At 43.4% G+C, this 24,580-nt stretch overlaps 1 protein-coding gene across 3 annotated transcripts in view; it reads right to left on the bottom strand.

Annotated features, from left to right (window-relative positions):
- Positions 1-15,357, bottom strand: part of ROBO4 (roundabout guidance receptor 4) — a 174,312-nt gene extending 158,955 nt beyond the window's left edge. The window contains exon 1 of one of the 3 annotated variants that reach the window (XM_073657366.1): positions 14,844-15,357. In XM_073657366.1, coding sequence (XP_073513467.1) covers positions 14,844-15,021 — 178 coding nt within the window. In that variant the 5' untranslated portion in view covers positions 15,022-15,357. Of the gene's footprint in view, positions 1-1,971; positions 2,196-14,843 lie in introns of those variants that run through there. The other 2 variants (XM_073657367.1, XM_073657368.1) reach the window with 2 other exon arrangements.
- Positions 15,358-24,580: the final 9,223 nt, after the last annotated feature.

Below are 24,580 nucleotides of genomic sequence, written 5' to 3'. Positions count from 1 at the left end.
ACAGGTTGTGGTGCACCAACAAACTTAGCCTTAATACCAAGACACAGGTGTGTGTCTTGGTAGGCTTTACATAGGCCTAGGTAGATGATCAAAAGGAAGCACGCCAGGCTACTTGCATAGCCAGATGTGGCACATAAGACAGTTCAGAAGACCAGGGGGAAGGGAGCAGAGCCCAGACTAGGGACAGGTGTGTAACAGACACAATACAGGAATCTCTACAGTACCAGCAGTAAAGGTTCTAGATATAGAACTGCAGAACATTAGGAATCTCTACAGTCCGAGCAATACATGATATAGATGAAGAACTGTAGAGAACACAGAATCTCCAACAGTGTAAGGCTGTGATTGTCATTACCATTAAATTAAAATATTCCATCCCCAGCAGTATGAGAGCAAGATTTTCTACACTCTCAGCAGTACAGGATCTAGACTCTATGCAGAAAACCAGGACTCTGCATAGTTTAGGCGATAGTCAACCAAATTGTATTAAAATATTCTACCCCCAGCAGTATATTATAACATAGTACAAGATTCTCTACACTACCAGCAGTACGGGATTTATCATTTCTAGTCCGTAAATCTGGAATCACATAAATTATATTTCTGGAGGTTTAATTTAACAGGTTTAATTCATTCCAAATCTTAAAATGTTTCAGCAGTATATGAAGCTGTCACGCTTGGGTTGGGAGAGCCACCGGCCAGTCCAAGGATTGTGTTCTGATTGTCTCCTCCTGAACTGATCATTCATTCTCAGAACACTCAATTCACAGGTAAAATCTTTCTTTAGTGAATACAGATTTTCCCATTATTATTGTTGGTGCTTATGAAGTTCTATGGAGAAGTGTAACTGTCTTTTCAGGAAAACTTGCAGCAGATTGCCTGTGTCTACCTCTAGCGCCCCCTCTCTCCTCAGAATTTTAAAAGCACCAACTGTCATCTATCTCAGAAATGCGAATCTGTCATCACCAAATACAGATTTTACAGATTTCACCTATGAATTGAGAGTAAAAGATCCGTCCAGATGGAAAAAAAGAAGCCAATTTCTTTGATAAAATATATTACAAAGTTGCTTATTTTCATGTGTATTATTGATTTATGAAATAAAAATTAAAACGACAGTTACTCTGTAAGTAATACCCTTTAAAAGTTTCTAGATCCACAGACTCTACATTATAGAAGAATCTCTACGCTCCCAGCAGTACATAATCTAGGCTCAGCCACAGCTGCATAGCCAACAGGGAGTCGTGACCCTGCAAACATCTCCAGAATCTATACACAGCCAGCTGGAAAATATATTCTATTCCATCAAGCATATAGGCATTGCCTAAAGTGAGATTCTCTACACTCCCAGCATAGTAGAATACAATTACTAAACCTAGAATCGCCATCAGGGAGCTATATGTAAAAGAATAATCCCTGTACTCCCAGCAGTATAGTAAAACATAGTGTAAGATTCTCTACACTCTCAGCAGTATGATGCAATTACAGAACCTAGAATCTCAGTCAGGCAGGATTATTTAGAAGAGCACTTCCAGCCATACAGTAAAACAAATGGTAAGATTCTCTACACTCCCAGCATAGTAGGATACAATTACTAAACCTAGAATCGCCATCAGGGAGCTGTATGTAAAAGAATAATCCCTGTACTCCCAGCAGCATAGTAGGACATAGTGTAAGATTCTCTACACTCTCAGCGCTATGATGCAATTACAGAACCTAGAATCTCAGTCAGGCAGGATTATTTAGAAGAGCACTTCCAGCCATACAGTAAAACAAATGGTAAGATTCTCTACACTCCCAGCATAGCAAAATACGATTACAGTACCTAGAATCTTTATCGGGGAGGAGTATTTTAGAGAGCGCTCCCTGGACTCACAGCAGTGGAATAGAGTCTCTACACTCCCAGCAGTATGATACATTTGAAGTATTTAGAATAATGATTTCTGGACTCCCCAGCACCAGAGTACTCACCTTGAGGCAGTTCATTTTTTGCATTACACACCATTATAACCATGAATAAACCACAGGTCAGTGAAGACTCCATACTGGATCCTGTCACCCAAGTGTCCACGGAAAATTTCCCGGGCTCGTTAATGTGCGCTTCCAGCCTTCACATCCCTGGGCTCAGACTGATTATTCGGACCCTCCTTTGCTTCCAGTTCTGGGACTTCTGTTTCCTATTTCCTCACAGGGAAGCTGAACAAAGTGACAAAGGTCCCTCCCATCACAAAGCACAGGACAATGCAAAGTTACTGGATAACTGCTCTCCGAGGGTCCCCATTGTCTGCAGCCTTTGTGCCCCTCACTACTGGTATACTGTGGTTATTGTCCTACATTTCTAGATTGCAATGTAATAATGTAATTATGGATCATATGACCCACCCAAAATATGCAAAATATGGAGTTTGCATTTTGCACCAGATGAAAGTCACAAGTCCCCTGAAAGTGATATAGGAGAGCACATCCAGAATTGTATCCAAGAAGTCAGTGGCAGATACAAGAGTGCAGAGGGAGCAGTTGCATCCCGGCCTTGCTGCCTGAGGGTCCAGAAAGGTGTATGGGCCACATAAGGCACCAGTATTATAAATGACACATGGTAGATGACATCTCAATTACTGCCCCTTTCCCCGGGATCTTGAATGGTACACAGTTAGGATATATTACAAAACAGCATGTAAGGGGGACTCCAGCACAATGCAAAAAAGTGCCAGCCGTGCACCGTACACAGCTAGCATGTAGGCAAGGCCAAGGCCCCACTATCAGTATTTGGTCAGTATTTTTTCTCAGGAGTGAGAGCCAAAACCAGGTGAGAAACAATCAGAGAAAATGTATAATAGAAACAAGTCACCAATTCTGCATTTATCACCCTCTCCTGGGAAAAAATACTGACCGAATACTGACCAAATACTGATAGCGGGGCCGTGGACCAATGTGCATTTACTGACAGCAGGGTGTCACGGGTGTGTCAGAGGTGACAGACAGTTGCCCTGCAGTGGGTTGCAGGAGATCCCTACGTTTGGCATTACAGACAATTTCTTAGATTAGAGGCCGTCTTTAGGACTGAGCAGCTACCTCTCTCTTGCTAATTAGCTCTCTGGCCTGGGTGTATATTTACTTGGTATGCCTGAAAGAGAGTCGCCGGCTATATCCATTTCTACTTGTGAAGCTTAGCAGGAGCAGTACTTCATCCTCTCTGGAGCTTGAGGGCGTGTGCTTACTTGGAGTTCATCTAAAGTTAAGCCATTTCCCCTGTTTTGTCCACCCTTGTTGTCTCTAAAGTTTAGTGGAGGTTGACTAGTGCTCATCTCCTTCCATCCCTAGCCGTAGCCATACACCATGGGGAGTAGGACGAGACACATGTGCGGCGATTGCTGAGGCGGCAATATAGGGACGATAGTTGAGACAGGGTGACGCTAGACCAGACTAGGAGGTCTCCACTTCCTCCCTTTCCCTAGTGTCTGGGCTCCCTTTCCCTTTCCCCTCTGTGTTGCACTAAGTTTTCCCCACACCTGGCGTGACATTATAGCCGGCCGAGCACATTTTGAAAAGAAAAAGAAAAAAGGGAACTGACATTTTGTTTTGTTTTTTTCTTTGTGTGTTTTTGGGCATGCACCTTTTTTTTTTCCTTACTCCCTTTAGTATGGGATCAGTGGCAGAGCTCGCAGAGAAGTTCCGCTGTCTGTCTCTGGAGGTGAATGACCTCTGCTGTGAGGTACAGCAGCAGTATCAGCGGTTACAGGTCGCCAATATGGAGGTCTCCGCAGGTATGCCTGTCCAGCCTGAACCCAAGGTTGCCCTCCCGGACAGGTTTTCAGGAGGTAGGGACAAGTTTTTTGTATTTAAGGAGGCATACAAATTGTATTTTAAACTTCGTCCCTACTCCTCCAGTAATGAGGAGCAACGGGTTGGTATTGTGATCTCTCTATTGCAGGGAAATCCTCAGTTGTGGGCGTTTTTGATACGCAGGACTTGGTTTGTCTCCAGTCTGTGGAGGGGTTTTTGAAGCTCTTGCCCTCATCTATGATGACCCTGATCGAGTCGCCTTGGCTGAGTCTAAGCTACGTCGTCTTCAGCAGGGGATTCGGTCAGCGGAGACGTACAGTTCTGAATTCCGTAGATGGACAACGGATTCCAAATGGAATGACTCAGCCCTTAGAAGCCAATTTTGTGAGGGGCTTACTGAAGGTTGAAAGATGCCTTGGCAGTATATGAAACCCCTCAGTCCTTGGAGACTGCCATGTCTTTGGCTATACGACTTGATAGACGCCTTCGGGATAGACGGGTGCGACCACCTTCTTCGTGGCCTTCTTGCCGGGGTTGTGTATTTCTGCCTGGGGAGCGGTCTGGGGGTGAACCAGTACTGGGGGAGGTGGAGGAACCCATGCAGTTAGGGGGTGTCTCTACATCATACATCTCCCCGGAGATTCGCAAGAAAAAAGGCGAATGTTTTTTTTGTGTGAAAAAGGGACACTTTGATGGGACCTGTCCTTCAATTCCTAAACAAAAAGAGACTCGATTAACTCTCGGTAGTCTGGAGTTGGATAAACAAGGGGTGTATTTGTGGCCAAATTTCAGTTCCCGCATTGTCCTGACAGCAGAGATGGTGCTAGAGAGCAAAACCGAAAAAATGTCTGTGTTTGTTGACAGTGGAGCCGCAGTCAGCATGGTTGATGCTGAGTTTGTGAAGACTCATGGTCTTGCTTGCTGTGCTTTAGCTGAACCTATTCCCATCTTTGCCACTGACTTGGCGCCACTTGCACGGAAAGCATTTACTCAGATTGTACATAATGTGAAACTGAGGGTGGGGTCAGTTCATTGTGAAATCATCCCTTGCTATGTTCTGGACTTCTTGGCTTTTAAACATAATCCATTGGTGGATTGGCAAACCGGGGAGATTATTGAATGGGGAGATTACTGCCATGAGAACTGTCTGAATGTTTCCATTGCTGTTGTCTCTACGGAGATACTGTCTGCTTTTCTGTCTGGTTCTGAGGATGTTTTTTCTGACAGGGGGTCTCAGGATTTGCCTCCTCATCGTGCTTATGACTGTCCTATTAACCTGACCCCCGGAGCTAAACTACCCAAGTCCAGACTGTATAATCTTTCTGGCCCTGAGAGACAAGCCATGAAGGATTTCATTGCGGAAAGTCTGGAGAAGGGACATATCAGACCCTCATCTACATCCGTGGCTGCAGGGTTCTTCTTTGTGAAGAAAAAAGATGGCGGTCTACGTCCCTGTTTAGATTTCTGGGAATTAAATCAAATTACCATCCGAGATCCATACCCTCTTCCTCTGATTCCTGATTTGTTCAGCCAGGTTGTGGGAGCTAAAGGTATTCTCCAAGTTGGATTTAAGGGGAGCCTACAATTTGGTTAGAATCCGAGAAGGGGACGAATGGAAGACAGCGTTCAATACCCCGGAAGGACATTTCGAGAGTCTGGTTATGCCTTTTGGTTTGACCAAGGCACCTGCGGTATTCCACCATTTCATAAATGATATTTTTCATCATTTGGTGGAGAGGTTTGTGGAGAGGTTTGTGGTGGTCTATCGATATTTTGGTTTATTCACCTGATTTTGAGACACATCGGGGGCATGTTAAGCAGGTGCTCCAGATATTAAGGGATAGCAAACTTTATGCCAAACTAGAAAAATTTGTTTTCGCTGTTCAGGAGGTGCAGTTTTTGGGGTACTTGTTGTCATCTTCAGGTTTTCGGATGGATCCGGAGAAGATCTGTGCAGTCCTTGACTGGGAACGTCCCGAGAACCTGAAGGCTCTACAACGTTTTCTGGGCTTTACTAATTTTTTCAGGAAATTCATCCAAAATTACTCTGTTATAGTGAAACCCCTTACTGACATGACAAAGAAGGGGTCTGATTTTTCCAAATGGTCGGATGCTTCCCTCCAGGCTTTTTCTTCCTTTTTCTTCCTTAAATATTTCATTTTTCCAGTGCACCTATACTCAGTCAACCCGATGTTTCTCAACCCTTTATTGTGGAGGTCGATGCTTCGGATGTCGGGGTTGGGGCTGTGTTGTCTCAGGGTTCGTCCCCTGGTAAATGGCGTCTATGCGCCTTCTTTTCTAAAAAATTGTTTTCGGCTGAGAGAAATTATGACGTGGGTAATAGGGAACTATTGGCGATCAAATTGGCATTAGAGGAATGGCGACGTTGGTTGGAGGGTGCTGTCCATCCTATTACTGTTATTACTGACCACAAGAACCTGTCATGTCTCCAGTCAGCGAAACGTCTCAACCCTAAGTGATGGTCCCTGTTTTTTAATAGGTTCAATTTTGTTGTCACTTTTCGTCCAGGGGTCAAAAATGTCAAGGCTGATGCTTTGTCTCGGAGCTTCCCTGGTGGTGGTGACCATGAGAACCCTTCCCTGATTTTACAGAAAGGGGTAGTCATTTCGGCTCTTTATCCTGAACTGGAGTGTGAGGTGTTGGAGGCTCCGGGGGACGCCACTGCCTCCTGCCCTTCAGGAAAGTTATTTGTACCATCTGATCTGCGCCTCAAAGTAATCAAGGAACATCATAATTCTGTGCTTGCTGGGCATCCAGGTGGTAGGGTAACCGCGGACCTCCTCTCTCGTCGTTTTTGGTGGCCGGGGTTGCATCGGGATGTAATTGAACATGTAGCTGCTTGTAGTATTTGCGCGCGTTCTAAGGTTTCGCATATCCGTCCGTCTGGTACTCTTCTTCCGCTACCTATCTCTAGTAGGCCATGGACACACTTGTCCATGGATTTTATTACTGACCTACCGGTTTCTGCAGGCAAAACGGTGGTTTTGGTCGTAGTAGATAGGTTCAGTAAAATGGTTCACTTTGTCGCATTACCTGCACTTCCCCAATGCCAAGACACTTGCTCAGGTGTTCATAAATGAGATTGTGAAGCTTCACGAGGTTCCCTCCGATGTGGTGTCTGATCGGGGGATCCGGTTTGTTTCCAAGTTCTGGAAGGCATTCTGTTCTCGACTGGGGGTGCAGCTGTCCCTTTCTTCTGCCTTCCACCCTCAGTCGAATGGTCAGACCGAGCATGTCAATCAGAGCTTGGAGACCTACCTTAGGTGTTTCGTCTCCGAAAATCAGGATGATTGGGCATCCTACTTACCGCTGGCAGAATTTGCCATCAAAAATCATCGGCAAGAATCCACTGGCAGGTCACCGTTCTTCAGTGCATACGGTTATCACCCACAGTTTGGTACCTTTAGTGGGGGAGGAGGTTCAGGAGTTCCTGAGGAGGAATGGTTTGCTTCGTCGCTCTCCTCGGTATGGCAGGGTGTTCTGTGTAATTTAAAGACCATGGGAGACATGTATAAACGTATGGCTAACAGAAAACACTTGCCAGGTCCGGACCTGAATGTGAATGACTTTGTGTGGTTGTCTACCAAGAATATAAGATTGAAAGTTCCTTCTTGGAAGCTGGGACCTAGGTTTATTAGTCCCTATAAAATAACCGCCGTCATTATCCCAGCAGCGTTTCGTCTTAAACTTCCTCAGGCCCATAAGGTCCACAATGTGTTCCACAGGTCCTTACTCAAAAGATGTGTGGAACCTCTTAAGCCCTCACCTCTACCACCGCCCCCAGTAATGGTTGATAGTAATCTGGAGTTCCAGATTTCGAGGATTGTAGATTCTCATCTCCAACATCGTTCTCTACAATACTGGGTGCACTGGAAAGGTTATGGTCCAGAGGAGAGGGTGTGGGTTTCAGCGTCAGAGGTGAACTCTCCCAGATTGGTTCGCTCATTCCATACCTCTTTTCCTGAGAAACCCTGTCCTGAGTGTCTGGAGGCCACTCGTAGAGAGGGTTACTGTCACGGGCGTGTCAGAGGTGACAGACAGTCGCCCTGCAGTGGGTTGCAGGAGATCTCTACGTTTGGCATTGCAGACAGTTTCTTAGATAAGAGGCTGTCTTTAGAACCGAGCGGCTACCTCTCTCTTGCTAATTAGCTCTCTGGCCTGGGTGTATATTTACTTGGTGTGTCTGTGAGGGAGTCACCGGCTATATCCATTTCTACTTGTGAAGCTTAGCAGGAGCAGTACTTCGTCCTCTCTGGAGCTTGAGGCCGTGTGCTTATTTGGAGTTCATCTAAATCTAAGCCATTTCCCCTGTTTTGTCCACCGTTGTTGTCTCTAGAGTTTAGTGGAGGTTGACTAGTGCTCATTTCCTTCCATTCCTAGCCGTAGCCATACGCCAGGGAGAGTAGGGCAAGGCACTCGTGCGGCGATTGCTGAGGAGGCAATATAGGGACGATAGTTGAGACAGGGTGACGCTAGACCAGACAAGGAGGTCTCCACTTCCCCCCTTTCCCTAGTGTCTAGGCTCCCTTTCCCTTTTCCCTCTGTGTTGCACTAAGTCTTCCTCACACCTGGCGTGACACAGGGAGTATGAGGCAGGGGGGGGGGGAACGTCGACATTGTACATGGCACAGATTGGGATTGCAAAAAAAAATCCAACTAGGTCTGCCTTTTTGCACCTTGCTTGTCATGGTCACGGCACCACAGGGATCAGAATGCGGCCCCCATTCCCCGGATTACACCATGATATAGCAGAAGCATACAGCAAACATTGCCACTGGACCTGGGTCACTGCCAGCTGCCATCGAGCCCCAGCCTTACAGTTTTGCTTCTTAAGTACTGTGCGTTTAGTGTTAAAGATGATGAGAACACTGTATGTAGGTGGGCGCTGTATGTAGGTGGGCACTGTATGTAGGTGGTTGCCATACACAAAGTAATGGTCTCTGGTCATGTGTGCTGCAGACACTGTGGTATAGTGACATACAGGTTCTGTGTTAGGGTGGTTAGGGTGGAGCTGGACTATTGCAGGTGCCCAGGGTATATGCCCACCAGCTCCTGCCCCCTATAAATCATGTGAAATAAACAAAGTAAAATAAGTAAAATAAGCTCTAGAGGCAGAGTTATCATCCAGGCAGCATCGTCCCCAGAGCCTGAAAGAGGTAATTTATATAAAGTGATAAAAGATGATTTCTCGACAACAAGGCATCTGATATGAGGCACACAGGGATCGCCGTCCTCAGCAGTCTGTAACCTGTATGCCGATATTAATAGTTTAGATAGGTCAAATGTGGTAACAAATTCCCTTTAAGACACCGTTGGAGCAACATTTGATAGGGGGTGTGGTTTAATGGAAAAGGGCGTGGATTAGATACAATGATGTGCCACAAGTTTGGCACGGTCACACGCCTCTCATGTACCCTATATACAGAGTATATGGCCACCCGTCTCACATGCACCCTGTATACAGAGTATAAGGTCACCCGCCTCAAATGTACCCTGTATACTGAGTACGGTCATCCACCTCAGACGTTGATGGTCTGTAGTTCCGAATTCTCACTTTGGTAGTATTTGGACATTTATTTTTTTATAAATGGAAATTGAATTTTCATGTTTGGGACAATTTCTAGGAAGTTTCCTTGCCCCAGAATGGATGGAATATACATATAAATAGAGTCTGGGACCCAAGCCTCTCCGGCCAGGATAATATAAAGAAGGATCCAGATTGTCCTCCTTCCTTGAAAACAGGACGTGGATGTCACCACCGGACAAAGCTGTAAGCACAGTGTCCCGTAATAGAAAGGAGCAGGAAATGCGATGAGAATAGGACTCAGGACGGAACTAGAAATAAGTGAAATGTACGGAGAGCAATCAGCAGCCAATAGGGGAAAATGATATTAATGGGAGAGTACAGGATGAGAGAAAATGCTGATTGTGGAACAGCGCCACACGGGCTTAGGGGTCATATCAGGGGTTGCAGCTTTATTGAAGTGAGATGTTGCTGAGCTTCATCAGCAGTCACACCAGGGCCCAGATGTCTGGAAGGCCCACATAAGAAATTAGTATTATCGAAGGCACATGGTAGGGCAGTGGCCCTTTTACAAGATTTACACTGGGACGCTATAGCTTCAAGTTTTTATTGAGCCCGCCACCCTTCTATCTACTTAGGGGTGCAGTGACATAGCTGTAAGGGTGGCAGTTGCACCCAGGAACTGACTCAGTGGTTCCCGTGCCACATTCTATTATCCCCCCAGAAGAAGCTTAACAGCGAAACGGCGTAGGGGTCTTGAGAGGTAAATGCTGTCAACATGGTCAGTCTGTAGCAATTTCAATAGGCATAATAACTATCCCATGTCACCTATCATATCGGTAAGCAGCTGTTTTCGGTCTACTTAATGGAATAGGGCAATACGGGCATTTTTCTTTCTAAATATGGATTAAGCACTTAGCACTTTATGACTATTGATTGAATGTCGGATTCCTCATCCTTTATTCTATATTGATTGACCGATCATTGTACAATTTGCACTTTGCATTTGCACTTTGTCAAATCTCTTTACATATGTTTATAGCACTAATTTAAATATACATCATGCGAATAAGCTGGTTCAGTTGATTGCTATATAATCATGCCAAATGTGATATGACCAAGCTATATATTGCATCTCTCTTTCCTGGATGTCCCCTGTCACTTTTCTATTCTTGTTTTTTTAATATAAATATTGAATAAAAAAAATAAATGTTTAATTTAAACTAGAGTCTATGTTATCCTATGGGTTTGAAATGAATAACCACATGGGATTAAGTGTATAGTGATATTCTCACAGTGTCTAGTGTTGTTTAGAATTCTTGGACTTGGTGAATAATTCTATTATTCTAGTAGTGTAACTCCACATGACAGCCCACACTGATTTAAAACACCATGGTGAGCATTTATCATGTTTTGCACCAAGATTTTTGCATTTTGTGTCATTTATGAAAGTCATGCGCCATTTTGAAACACCCTGGGGTGCCCAGTAAGTGGAGCCAGGCGCCATCTTTTTGTAGCCCTGCTCTGTGTGTATAGCTACAGTTTCCCCTTGTCACCGCTCATGCAGTGTACAGCGGTGTCAGAGGGTTCGGGCAGATGCGGTAAGCACAGGTCTTTCAGCCTGGTATTGCTGGGTTCTCACCGCTGCTCTGAATGGTACGAGCAGGGCTATGGTGGCGACTTCTTCCAGTGGTGAGAACAGGAGGGTAGCCTGGTATTAGTAGTATAATGTCAGGCTGCGGGCGTGTTCACACTGCTGCTGTTAGAGGCAGTATTCACAGCACAGTAGTGCTGTGCTCTGAACACTGACTCTGCTATGTCAGTGTAAAGCCTCATTGAGATGTCTGTGCTGCAGGGACGTCTGAATGAGGCTGCACTGCTGTGTCTACTGTCAATGGTTACTGCGCAGGGTTAGAGAACTCCCATTAAACGTTTTATTGCCTGAACCAGTGAAAACATGTATGTTGTGTAGTGCAAGTGCAGTAATATACTCACCAATTGCTGTCTTTCCCAGTTTCCAGCGCAGCTCCGGTCCTCTTCTGGGTGAAATGACGACTTGCCAGATTACACTGAGCTTTGTGTTTGAGCTGAAAGTCACTTTTGTAAGTCTATGGAGCATCAGAACAAGATTCCATAGACTTACATTGTAAAACCAACATCTGGTGCAGACATAAACTTCATTGTGGTCCAGCAAGTCGAAATAGAAGTCACATGACCAAGAAGAGGATTGGAGCAGCGCTGGAAACCGGGGAAGACGGCGAGTATATTACCGCACTTACGCTACACTACATATGTATCTCCACAGGTTCAGCCTAAAAAGTTTCATGGGATGCTTCTTAAGTTTCAATCTCTTACTACTTTAAAGCCTCACTTCGGTGAAATTTTTTTTGCCCATTGGTTAGGGCAGGTGAGACGACTGTTTTCTCCACATCCGAGAAAATTGGTCCGATTATACTGATCGGATTGTGATCAGGGTGTGATCCAATTTTCTCTGAGATAGAGAGAAAAAAAACTTTCCCCACCTTCTCTGTAATATCAGTCTGTTAAAATCAAACCGCACTTGGATGTCATCTAAGTGCGGTCTGATTTTTTCCACGGACCCATAGTGTGGAATGGGTGAGAGTCATCTGATTCTTGGAGGCAAATTGTGCATGCTGCGAAATTATTCCTAGCACCATCCAGTCCGAGGACAAAAATCGGATATGTGCACAGCCCCGCAGAATAACATGGGAACGAATGCTATCCATCAATGCTACAGATAGCACTTGTCCGAGTCATTTGGTCATCTGCACAATCCCTTAGGGATCAGAAGGCCAAGTGTAATGATTGCAATAACATACTCACTGGTCACCATCTTTTCCCAGTTTCAGTGCTCCAGTCCCCCGGCTGGCATCACATCACCGCATCTGTAACCCGCTGGCTCGTTGTGTGGAGCGTAACCTTTTCAAAGTAAGTCTATGAGATTCAAAACAAGGCCTGGTCCTGAGCATCATAGATTTGCATTGAGAACATTCAAAAAGTGTCCTCCAATCTACACAGCGACCAATGTGGGACTCAGCATCTCACAAGTGCAGCCACGTGACCCTGAATCGCCGCTGAAAAAGGTAGAAGACGGTGATCGGTGAGTTAAAGGGGTATTCCCATCTCCAAGATCCTATCCCAATATGTAGTAGGTGTAATATTAGCATGGGAATACCCCTTTAAGTTACTCCAATCATTATATTTAGGGAAGAGTCAGATGGCCGTGTAACTCAGACAAGGATCGCAACGCAACGCTTGGACTGACCGACCAGAGCGTGACAGGATGTATTTCTATGCAGCTGTCATGCTCAGGTCAGGAGAGCCACCGGGCAGTTCCAGCATTGCGTTGCGATCCTCATCCGAATTATATGGCCGTCTTACCCTTCCCTTATACAAATGATCCCTAACAAACTGGCAAATAAAATAAAAAATCACTGGAGTGGGGCTTTAACATTTTTTCAATTAAAGGGAACATGGTTCTGACCCAGGCTTGAGGACTGATATGAAGTATCAATGATGTTATCAGTCCAGATCTCTGATAGCTGTCAGTGAATTTGAACAGTCCTTCCATCAATATGGTGGAAACCCTTCTGATCTAATCCTTTTAACAGCTGAGAGTTTGTTACAATTGTATCCAGTCTAGATAATCATCTGAAAGCTACCAAGTCTTTGACAGCACAAATCTCTCTCCTTCCATCTGCTACAACATATCAGAATAGGTAAAAAAAATGTATCAGTCTGGAGAGAATTGTATAGGCGGTATACAGGTAGAAAACTGGAAGATTTTTTAGCATCGAAGTATGAAAAATATCATCACCTTGGACATTTATAACTCATATTATGTTAATGGCGCCTCCCGCTATCAGAAATCTATGGCATATCCTGTAGAAATGTTATTGTTGGGAGTACCGCTTTATTTTAAATGTTTACATGCACTGACAGCAAGTAAAGATCTTTTAGATAGCAAGTGATTAAAGCTAAATAAATTGCCACATTGTGAACTTAACAGTTCCATTGTAATTCCGTTCTGTAATCCATCAGAACGGTAATTCAAATGAGAAGGGTAATCAGGAATAGGGAGGATCGGGGGATAATCTAACTCCGGGCAGATAGTACCCGCTTTATAACCATCGTCCGAAAATAAAACTGTTCTATTCCCAGTAATGGAGTTGTCTATTAGATGATGTTTCATGCAGACTTACACAGATTTTAAAGACCCTTTTACTAAAGTACACTATTACCTGAATGATTGTTCGTACAATTGTTCATTCACAATCATTACCCAATGTAAAAATGCCCAGAATGAAAATCGCTCACATAAAGAGTCATAATCAGCAGCACCCCCCACCCCCGTGTAAATAGATATACTGCCAACGATAATGTAAAGGGTTTTATATGAACCGTCGCACTGACAATCATTTATCCGAAACCATTAGAATACTTAAAATATGTAAACGGAATTAAACAAGCACCAATTAAATTACCGTATCTTCAGTTGGCGCTCATTGTGGGCAATTTATCTCAACGTGAAAAAGGACTTTAAGGCTGCATTCACATGTTGCTTTTTTGTTGCGATTGTCAAAATTCAAGGCAAAAACGTACTGTGTGAAGGCGACCTAAGCATTTCAGATTCATATCAATTTACCATTGAATTAGGTTGCATTTGATTGGACAGATATTGGTCAGATATCTGCATGTAAAATGGCACTCTAAGGGTGGATTCACACAAAGCGGTCATATTGCGACTTTTAATGTGTTTTTTTTTTTAATGAGAGCAAAATTATGTGTTTTTGCTTCAATATTTAAGAAAAACAAACACCCATGACCACATTGTGTAAATCCACTCTTTGTGGTGGTTAACATACAGATGTGGAAATTTGGTGATGCCAGTTTTCTACTGGGAAAAAGTTGCACCATAGTTTTCAACTTTTTCCTGTGTTTTGATCGCTCATGACAACTTTTTGAAAACTGGGCACTGCTGAATAGGATGTGAAACCACCAAAAAGGAGATTTTGCATATGGAAATTATCATGTTTAAAAAATGTAAAAAAAAATAAATAAAAATAAAAAAAATGGTGGATTCCTAATTGTTGTTCTATATAAGAACATGCAGTGACTGAATGATTGGCGAGAATGAGCTTTTTTTTCCCCATAGATTTTATCTTTTATGATGACCTAAAAATAATTGATTATCTACCTCATCGTCATATCTCCTCTCATAAACAGACATCTGATAGTCGTCAGCCATGGAAACAGGAGGAAAGATGAGCGTTTTCAGCAACGATCAAAATTACAAAGTATAGTTATAAGTGTCTTTCGAGCATGAAAAATTGTATTGTCATCGCCTAGCGCTCATATCTGTACATAAAACAGACCTCCGTTCCTTCTTGGTGAATATACCAGACTACAGGTCACAAAAATTCTACACAAATTAGTTCCAGCAACTGCCCAAACAAGGGTCAAAACGATCATCCCCTCCAGGGTCGGCTCTTACCTCTCAGGCGGTGTCTCCTGCCGGGTCTGTGGTGGTGGATATGTCTTGGCTGTCGGTGGGAAGACACCAAGTAATGTTTCTTGTACTCTACTGCATGGTTGCATTGACAGTAGTTCACCTGTAGGCTCCACCGCAGCGGCAGAAATGCAAAAATCACAACAAAAAAAATCAAAAACATTATTTTTTTATCAAAAAAGTCTCCCACCAATGTCAACGTAAAACTTGGGTCCAGGTAACGGGAGATGCCCAGGAGCCACCTAGAAGTGACTGTTGCTGCGAGTAAACCTGCGGCTTGTGCATCCTACTCCGTGTGTCCAACCCGGGCTAAATTATTTAGAATTTGTTATGAAGGATGTTTTTCAACAGCTTTTGTGCGTTTTTTTTCTTCTTACTCTCTCATTCCTCCTCCTTTATGAAGATGCGGAACAATGGAATAGAAAAGCATGCAAGACCCCATGCTGAGAGAAGGGCTGAGAAGTTTAGACAGGGGCTTCACTTTCCCCAGCATCTGTGTCATGGGGAAGAGAAGCCCAGGGGGTGGGGGCTCACGGGACGCTATTTTGCACCATTAAGTAAATAGAGAGGTAATTTGTGTTTTTATTTTCTCATGAGGTTCCGGCCAGCGCTCGTCACGTTTTCGTCTTTCTTGGGGGTTTATTTGCAGTGTTTTTTGTTTTTTTCTAAATTTTGGGTAAAAAGAAAAACAGTTGTGTGACAATGCGATTTTCAGCATTCCTCCACAAGATTGACCGCACCATTCAATAGAGAAGCAGCTTTGGCTGACGACCGTTTCCAACCTGAATTGATTGTCCTTTGATAGTGTTTAAAGCATCGACGAAGTCTTTGTCAGAGTCGATGAATTTCTGGAAGGGAGCTTAAGACGTTTCCATTTGTCAAGATGGGACAATACCCTTTAAATGGTCCCAATCACATTTACCTTCGTAGGTTGCAATTACGCGGAGGGGGTCAGCCGTGTTGGAAAACATTCGTCGATGGTGGTAGGTCTTAGTATCATCACCTCTTGTTTCCATGTTGCACAGGACAATTCATTCTCTCCTGGTGAGGAACAAACATAATTAGCTGCAGGAAATTTGTACCACTTAAGAGTTTGGTGTAGGGGCCATTTATCATTACCATTGAAAAGCTGACAGGACGGTGGAAAGTGATGAAGGGACCATTTAGGACGCAAGACTGTGGACTGTATAGTCCTGAATGATGTTTTGTAAGTCAGGTCACCATTGTTGTTAAGCTACATAATTGGGGAAATGTCGATGATATTCTTAATTAAAATGGCCGAACTGTGCTGGAATGATAATGAAGAGATTCTCCTACAGAGAGTTTTCATGAACAAGGCAAATTTCTGATTAATTCACGACCAGATAGTATTGAAAAAATACAGCGCCATCCATCAGCGTCTTTAGAGTTGTCAAAGGAGCCATAAACCAAGTTGTCGATTGACCTTGTGTGGAATTCATTAGACGCTCGTACCTACCGCCATCAGCCATAAAGACATCGTTTCCTTGGCTGGTGGGAAAGAGGGATTGGGTTAAAAATATCTGACTATTCCTATAACAAGAGCAGAAAAATAAAATTATAAGCCAGCACAAGCAAAAAGTAAACCTAAAGAAAAGCTATTTGTGGATGCACGGTCAAATAGTAAGGGTACATGCCCACGATCAGGAATAGCAGCTCATCTGTGCTGTGTCCAAAACACTACATTTTACATTACAAGCACAGTGGATGGGATTCATTGAAATCCCATGCACACTGTGCTTCTATTTAATGCTGCGTAAATTCACCCGCGGTGCAGGTTTACGAGCCGCAGCATGTTAATTATCTGCAGAGGACACGCTAGTCTCCGCTGCGCAGTTTCACCCTTAGCCATTCATTAGTTGCGGTAAATCCGCATGGTTCAATAAACACGTGCGGATTTACCTGTGTGATTACAACACAGCGTATTGGTCTCAGCGAAAATACGTTGCATTGAAAACGCTGCTATTTCCTGACCGTGGGCACATAGCCTTAGAGATGCAAAAAAAAAAGAAGTAAAAAAAAGGTTTGCCAGCATCCAAAAATTCAAAGGTGCAAAGAAATCTTTTATTGGACTCAGGGAAAAAAAAAAAATAAAAAAAAAATATATATATATATATATATATATATTATATTATATTTATATATATAATATTTTTTTTTGTACCGTGTTAGTCAGTAGATAGAAAAATATTTAGATTTGAGAGTCCTCAGTGGTTGATACCTTTTAATGGCTAACTGAAAAGATGGTAACAAGTTGCAAGCTTTCGAGACTACGCAGGTCTCTTCATCAGGCTAGTACAATGCAAATTCTGAAGAGTCACATATTTATACACAATAGGACACAGAAATAATGCATTAGATGAGACAGGTGACGGAAAGCAGAGCTATTACTATGGGAGAGACAAACAGTTCTGGCTATAAATATTTTAGCAGTTAATAGATAAGGAGTGTGAAAGTTTTATTGTCCTGTGACTTGGTCCAGGGTTGTGATGTCCGCACAGGTCTGATGAGCACATTCCTTAGTTGATGTAGAATGACATAAATCCATGGGACACATTCATTCCTGCTCTGAAGGTGTCAAAGGTCACCATGAGTTTATATTTTGAGACTCTTCTTTCTCTCTGAGATATGAAGTTACCTTTTAATACCAGTAATTTCATGTCTTTTATGCTGTGATCAGGGGAACAAAAATGCTTGGCTACAGGTAGATCTATTCTTTTTTCTTTTGTTGTGTGGCAATGATTCATCCTTGTCCTAAGTTTTTGCCCTGTCTCCCCCACATAAAGACCCCCAGCTGGACATTTGGTACATATAATTAAGTACACTACATTAGATGTGATACAGCTGAACGTACCTGGGATCTTGTAGTCCTGATGTGAATTGGGGATCTTTATCTTGTCTGTGGTCGTTATACATGGACAGGTTTTACATTTTTTCTGGTTGCAAGGAAAGGTTCCTGTAGCTGGTGGAGATCACAGGGAGCTTCTGATAATGATGTTTCTTAGATATGGGGGCTGCTCAAGAAACACATCTGTGCAACCTAGTATTTTTGTTTTACTGCTAATGTTTAAAAGGACTCTGTTAGCACAGAACAATTGTTCAAACCAAGTATAGGCGCTCAGTGCCCCATGGCGCCGCCAAATATTTTTCCTTCTATCTTCACCTCTTCTTCTTTGATTGACAGCTGTGGCTTGATAGTACCAGAAAAGGGTGTAAAAAATAGAAAACAAGCAGCTGGAAAGGTATAGTTAAAATGTATGGCCGCGCCATGATGCACAGAGGGCTTGTACTTGGTTAGAATTCTATGCTGACAGATTCCTTTCAAGAGGTTGCAGTCAGTATATAGAAACCTGTACATGGCACATATATTTGTGCATGCTAAATGTGGATCATATTATTCTAGCACCCTGCATGTAATCACATAATGCGACTAAATCAGTTTATTACCCCAAAATACCAGGAAATTGCAGTAAGATGCTGTAGTTTTTGCAAAACTGTGGTAAAACCCATAACATTGTACAGTAATCAATGCAATAAACTTTGATGTTATTTGCAACATATTAATGTCAATGTGAAACCGATTTACCTTTCGATGTACTGTTACAGCCCATATAGAGGAGGCAATAATCGATGAATAAGAAGACGTGGTTACGCTCATTCCCAGCAATCATAGACGATTGAGCAAAACACCCATTCTTTGCATGGTTAGATCCAGTGGCGTACCGCCAATGGCGGCAGGCCATGCCACTGCTATGGTACCCATGAGCCGGGGGACCCCGAAGCAACGGGGGAACGAGGAGGATAGGTGAGTATTGTATTTACTGGGGGAGGGGAGGTTGTGGCAGTGGAGGAGCGCGCGCTGCTCAGATGCTGACATTAGCTGCTGGCAGACAGGACGCAGTGCTGGAGCATAGGGGAGGAAGGAAGGTGAGTATAAGTGTTTATTTGTTTTATGTGTGCAGTGATTGGGCCATGTATACCAGGATTGGGGGATGAGGTGGCCACACATACCAGAATTGGGGGATGAGGGGTGCCACGCATACCAGGATTGAGGGATGAGGGGTGCCACGCATACCAGGATTGAGGGATGAGGGGTGCCACGCATACCAGGATTGGGGAATGAGGGTTACCATGCATACCAGGATTGGGGGATGAGGGGTGCCACGCATACCAGGATTGGGGAATGAGGGTTACCACGCATACCAGGATTGGGAGATGAGGGGTGCCACGCATACCAGGATTGGGGGATGAGTAGGCCACGCATACCACGCTTGGGGGATGAGGGGTGCCATGCATACCAGGATTGGGGGATGAGGGGTGCCATGCATACCAGGATTGGGGGATGAGGGGTGCTATGCATACCAGGATTGGGGGGTGAGGGGTACCATGCATACCAGGATTGGGGGAGGAGGAGGCCATGCATACCAGGATTGGGGGATGAGGGGTGCCATGCATACCAGGATTGGGGAATGAGGGGTGCCATGCATACCAGGATTGGGGGATGAGGGGTGCCATGCATACCAGGATTGGAGGATGAGGGGTGCCATGCATACCAGGATTGGGGGATGAGGGGTGCCATGCATACCAGGATTGGGGGATGAGGGGTGCCATACATACCAGGATTGGGGGATGAGGGGTGCCATGCGTACCAGGATTGGGGAATGAGGGGTGCCATGCATACCAGGATTGGGGGATGAGGGGTGCCATGCATACCAGGATTGGGGGATGAGGGGTGCCATGCATACCAGGATTGGGGGATGAGGGGTGCCATGCACACCTGGATTGGGGGATGAGGGGTGCCATACATACCAGGATTGGTGATAAGGGAGCCATGCGTACCAGGATGGGTAAATTTACCAGTAGCTGCTGCATTTCCAACCCTAGGCTTATACTCGAGTCAATAGGTTTTCCCAGTTTTTTTGTGGTAAAAATAGGGGCCTCAGCTTATACTCGGGTCGGTTTATTTAAAATATACAGTATTTTAAAATCAGTGAGTATGTGGTGCCCATAATACTGCAGGACTGTGGGGTGCATTATACTATATGGAGACTGCATTTTACCCCATGGGGTGTGTGATATACTGTATGGAAGACCATGGGAAGGTCATTATACTATATGGAGGATTATGGGGGGCGCATTTTACTATATGGAGGATTATGGGTGGTGTATTATTCCATATGGAAGGCTATGTGGGGCCATTATAATTTTTTTCGGGCTATGTGGAGGGCCATTATACTGTATGAAAGCAATTATACGTTGTGAAGGTTTGTGTGTGGTCCATCATACTGTTTGGAGGGCTAGTGCAGACCATTATACACTACTAAAAAAAATAAAGGGAACACTCAAATAACACATCCTAGATCTGAATGAATGAAATATTCTCATTGAATACTTTGTTCTGTACAAAATTGAATGTTCTGACAACAAAATCACACAAAAATCATCAATGGAAATCAAATTTATTAACCAATGGAGGCCTGGATTTGGAGTCACCCCCAAAATTAAAGGGGAAAAACACACTACAGGCTGATCCAACTTTAATGTAATGTCGTTAAAACAAGTCAAAATGAGGCTCAGTATTGTGTGTGGCCTCCACGTGCCTGTATGACCTCCCTACAACGCCTGGGCATGCTCCTGATGCGGTTGTGGATGGTCTCCTGTGGGATCTCCTCCCAGACCTGGACTAAAGCATCCGCCAACTCCTGGACAGTCTGTGGTGCAACGTGACGTTGGTGGATGGAGCGAGACATGATGTCCCAGATGTGCTCAATCGCATTCAGGTCTGGGGAATGGGCGGCCAGTCCATAGCTTCAATGCCTTCATCTTGCAGGAACTGCTGACACACTCCAGCCACATGAGGTCTGGCATTGTCCTGCATTAGGAGGAACCCAGGGCCAACCGCACCAGCAGATGGTCTCACAAGGGGTCTGAGGATCTCATCTTGGTACCTAATGGCAGTCAGACTACCTCTGGCGAGCACATGGAGGGCTGTGCGGTCCTCCAAAGAAATGCCACCCCACTGTTGGTATATGCAACAGTTGTGGACTTCTTTGTTTTTTGTGAAGGAGGACTTTATGCCGATCTGACAGTAGATGGCGATGTTGTGTAAAGTTTCATTGTTTACTGTATTGTAAAAGAAAAAAAGTCTCTCTTGTACTTTCTGTTTAGTTCTTACTTCCTGGTGCAGTACTGTGCGACTGTGCGTTTTTTCCTTTACCTCATGTTCTGAGAAGTAAAAGCTTGTTATCGCATGTAATCTGCTCTGTGAAGTTTTCTACTGCAACTGTGGGTATCCAGAAGCTGTGCAACCGGTTATGGACCCAGGCACTGAGGACCCCAGGCACCGAGGACCCCAGACACCCAGGAACTCTCAGCAAGACCCTGGTGAATGCAGAAGAATTCTTCAGTACAATTCTCTTCAAACAAGTAAGACAAGTTAAAGATGACAAGTATCACAGAGCTAAAACTCACAGCAGCTAAGCTGAATAATGAGAATTTTCAGTTATGGAAGTTCAAAGTAGAAATGTTATTGTCTAAAGATGATTTATTGGAAGTAATCACTACAGATAGACCTGATGAGGATAATCAGACATGGGATAAGAAAAATAGACAAGCAAGAGGTACCATCAGCCTATTAGTGGATGATGCTCAATTAATCCACATAAGGAATGAGGATATACCAAAGGGAATGTGGGAAGCACTAATAAAGCTACATGAAAGACCCAGCTTAAATCACAAGTTATTTCTGCTAAGAAAGCTTTACAGTATGAGACTAAGTGCAGACAATGACATGCAGAAGCATATATTCTCTATTATGGAAGTGATATCACAGCTGAGATCAATTGGTGAAGATATTAAGGAAAGCCATGTAACAGCAATATTATTGTGCAGTTTACCAGATTCATATACTGCTTTGATAAATGCACTAGAGACAAGACCTGAAACAGACATTACTTTAGAGTTTGTGAAGACCAGACTCATAGATGAATATCAAAGAAGGAAAGAAGAAACAAATGATTCTTCTACTGAAAAAGATAATGGAAATGCTCTTAAAGCTACAGAATCAAAAAGACCCTATAATAAAGAGACAAGAGAATGTTCCAGATGTAAGAAAAAAGGATATTTAAAGAAAGACTGTACTATATGGAAAGCAGAACAACAGAAATTACATCATAAAGAGAATACACAGAAGGTGAAAAACAGCAATGATATAGCTGAAGGAATATCTGATGAAAAAGAAGTTGAAATTAATAAAAAACAGAATACTGAAAGTGAAGAGAAACAACTACAAACAGACACAGAACCAAGACGTTCAGTAAGAGAAAACAAAGGAAAACCACCAATACGCCTTTCATACAAGGCAAGTACAAGTAAAATTTATGAGCCTACCTCTTGGGAAGACATATCTCGACTTCCTGAAGAAGAAGCCAATAAATGGATAGAGGCAACAGAAATAGAAATAAAATCCATGCAAGACTCAAAAACATGGACACTAACAGAATTACCAGAAGGAAGAAAAGCTATAGGATGTAAATGGGTTTTTAAAGTAAAGTACCGAACAGATGGCACAGCTGAACGATACCGAGCAAGACTCGTAGCTAAAGGTTAGTCTCAAAAATATGGAGAAGACTATGATGAAACATTTGCTCCAGTTGTCAAACATACTACAATAAGAACTTTGTTTGCAGTTGCAGTAATGAAACAAATGGAACTGAAACATCTGGATGTAAAAGACAGCATTTTTGAATGGAAGTTTAACAGAAGATATTTACATGGAACAACCTGCAGGAATCAAAGATGAAAGTAACCCAAACATGGTTTGCAAATTACAGAAAAGTATATATGGTTTAAAACAAGCTGCTAAAGCGTGGAATGATAAAATCACGGAGGTGCTCACAAATGAAAAATTTAAAAGAAGCAAAGCTGATCCTTGCCTGTACACAAAAAGACTAATGGACAGATCTATGTACTCATATATTTTAATGACATTTTAGCTTGTTTGAAAAAGAAAGGGATAAAGAGGACATACTAAAAATCCTGAATCAACATTGTGAGATCACAGACTTGGGAAATGTGAAACAGTACTTAGGAATACAGATAGAAAGAGAAGAAGATGGAAGTTTCCTACTTAATCAGAATCACATGATTCAAGACATAACCAAAACATTTGGATTTAAGGATGCAAAACCAGCAAAGTCTCCAATGGAAACTAATTATCTTAAAGAGATGAGTAGTGAGAAAAATGTGTTACCAAATAATGAAGAGTACAGAATGGCGATAGGAAAATTACTGTATCTAGCGACTGTTACAAGGCCAAACATTGCAGCAGCAGTAGGAATTCTGAGTAGAAAAGTGTCCAAGCCAAATAAAGGGGATTGGAACTCTGTGAAGAGAGTAATACGTTATTTGAAAGGAACCAGCAATGTTAAACTGAAACTGCCTACAAGTGATAAATGCATTTTAACTGGATACGTTGATGCAGATTGGGCTGGAGATCCACCTGACAGAAAATCTACCAGTGGCTATCTTTTCTTTCTCTCAGGTGGACCAATTAGTTGGACTAGTAAAAAACAATCAACAGTAACGCTGTCGTCAACAGAAGCAGAATATGTTGCAGCAGCACATGCGAGTCAAGAAGTTCTATGGTTAAGACAATTGCTAACAGACCTAGGACAAGCACAGTTGGAACCAACAAAAATAAATGAGGACAATCAGGGATGTCTTATTCTTGCTCAGATGGAAAGAGTTAACCCAAGAATCAAGCACATTGATGTGAACTATCATTTCTTGAGGGACCATCAGGAACAAGGAATCCTGAAATTAGAATATTGTCCAACTGAAGATATGACAGCAGGCATTTTCACAAAGGCATTGAATGCTGAAAAGCATCAGAGACTAATGAAGAAATTAGTTTTGACTGAATAACTCCTTACTGTTGAGAAAGGGTGCTGGTATAAGCAACAGTTGTGGACTTCTTTGTTTGTGTGAAGGAGGACTTTATGTTGATCTGACAGTAGATGGCGATGTTGTGTAAAGTTTCCTTGTTTACTGTATTGTAAAAGAAAAAAAGTCTCTCTTGTACTTTCTGTTTTGTTTTTACTTCCTGGTGCAGTACTGTGTGACTGTGCTTTTTTTCCTTTACCTCATGTTCTAAGAAGTAAAAGCTTGTAATCCCAAGTAATCTGCTCTGTGAAGTTTTCTACTGCAACTGTGGGTATCCAGAAGCTGTGCAACAGGCGAGAACATGGAGGGCTGTGCGGCCCTCCAAAGAAATGCCACCCCACACCATTACTGACCCACTGCCAAACCGGTCATGCTGAAGGATGTTGCAGGCAGCAGATCGCTCTCCACGGCGTCTCCAGACTCTGTCACGTTTGTCACATGTGCTCAGTGTGAACCTGCTTTCATCTATGAAGAGCACAGTTCGCCAGTGGCGACTGTGCCAATCCTGGTGTTCTGTGGCAAATGCAAAGCATCCAGCACGGTGTTGGGCTGTGAGCACAACCCCCATCTGTGGACGTCGGACCCTCATGCCACCCTCATGGAGTCGGTTTCTAACCGTTTGTGCAGACACATGCACATTTGTGGCCTTCTGGATGTCATTTTGCAGGGCTCTGGCAGTGCTCCTCCTGTTCCTCCTTGCACAAAGGCGGAGGTAGCAGTCCTGCTGCTGGGTTGTTGCCCTCCTACGGCCCCCTCCACGT

This window comes from Phyllobates terribilis, unplaced genomic scaffold (assembly GCF_046119375.1).
Source record: "Phyllobates terribilis strain yellow unplaced genomic scaffold, ASM4611937v1 Scaffold_12__6_contigs__length_324123572, whole genome shotgun sequence".
NCBI lineage: Eukaryota > Metazoa > Chordata > Amphibia > Anura > Dendrobatidae > Phyllobates > Phyllobates terribilis.
The sequence above is the reverse complement of the archived record's forward strand: the minus strand, read 5'-3'. Positions and strand labels throughout refer to the sequence as shown.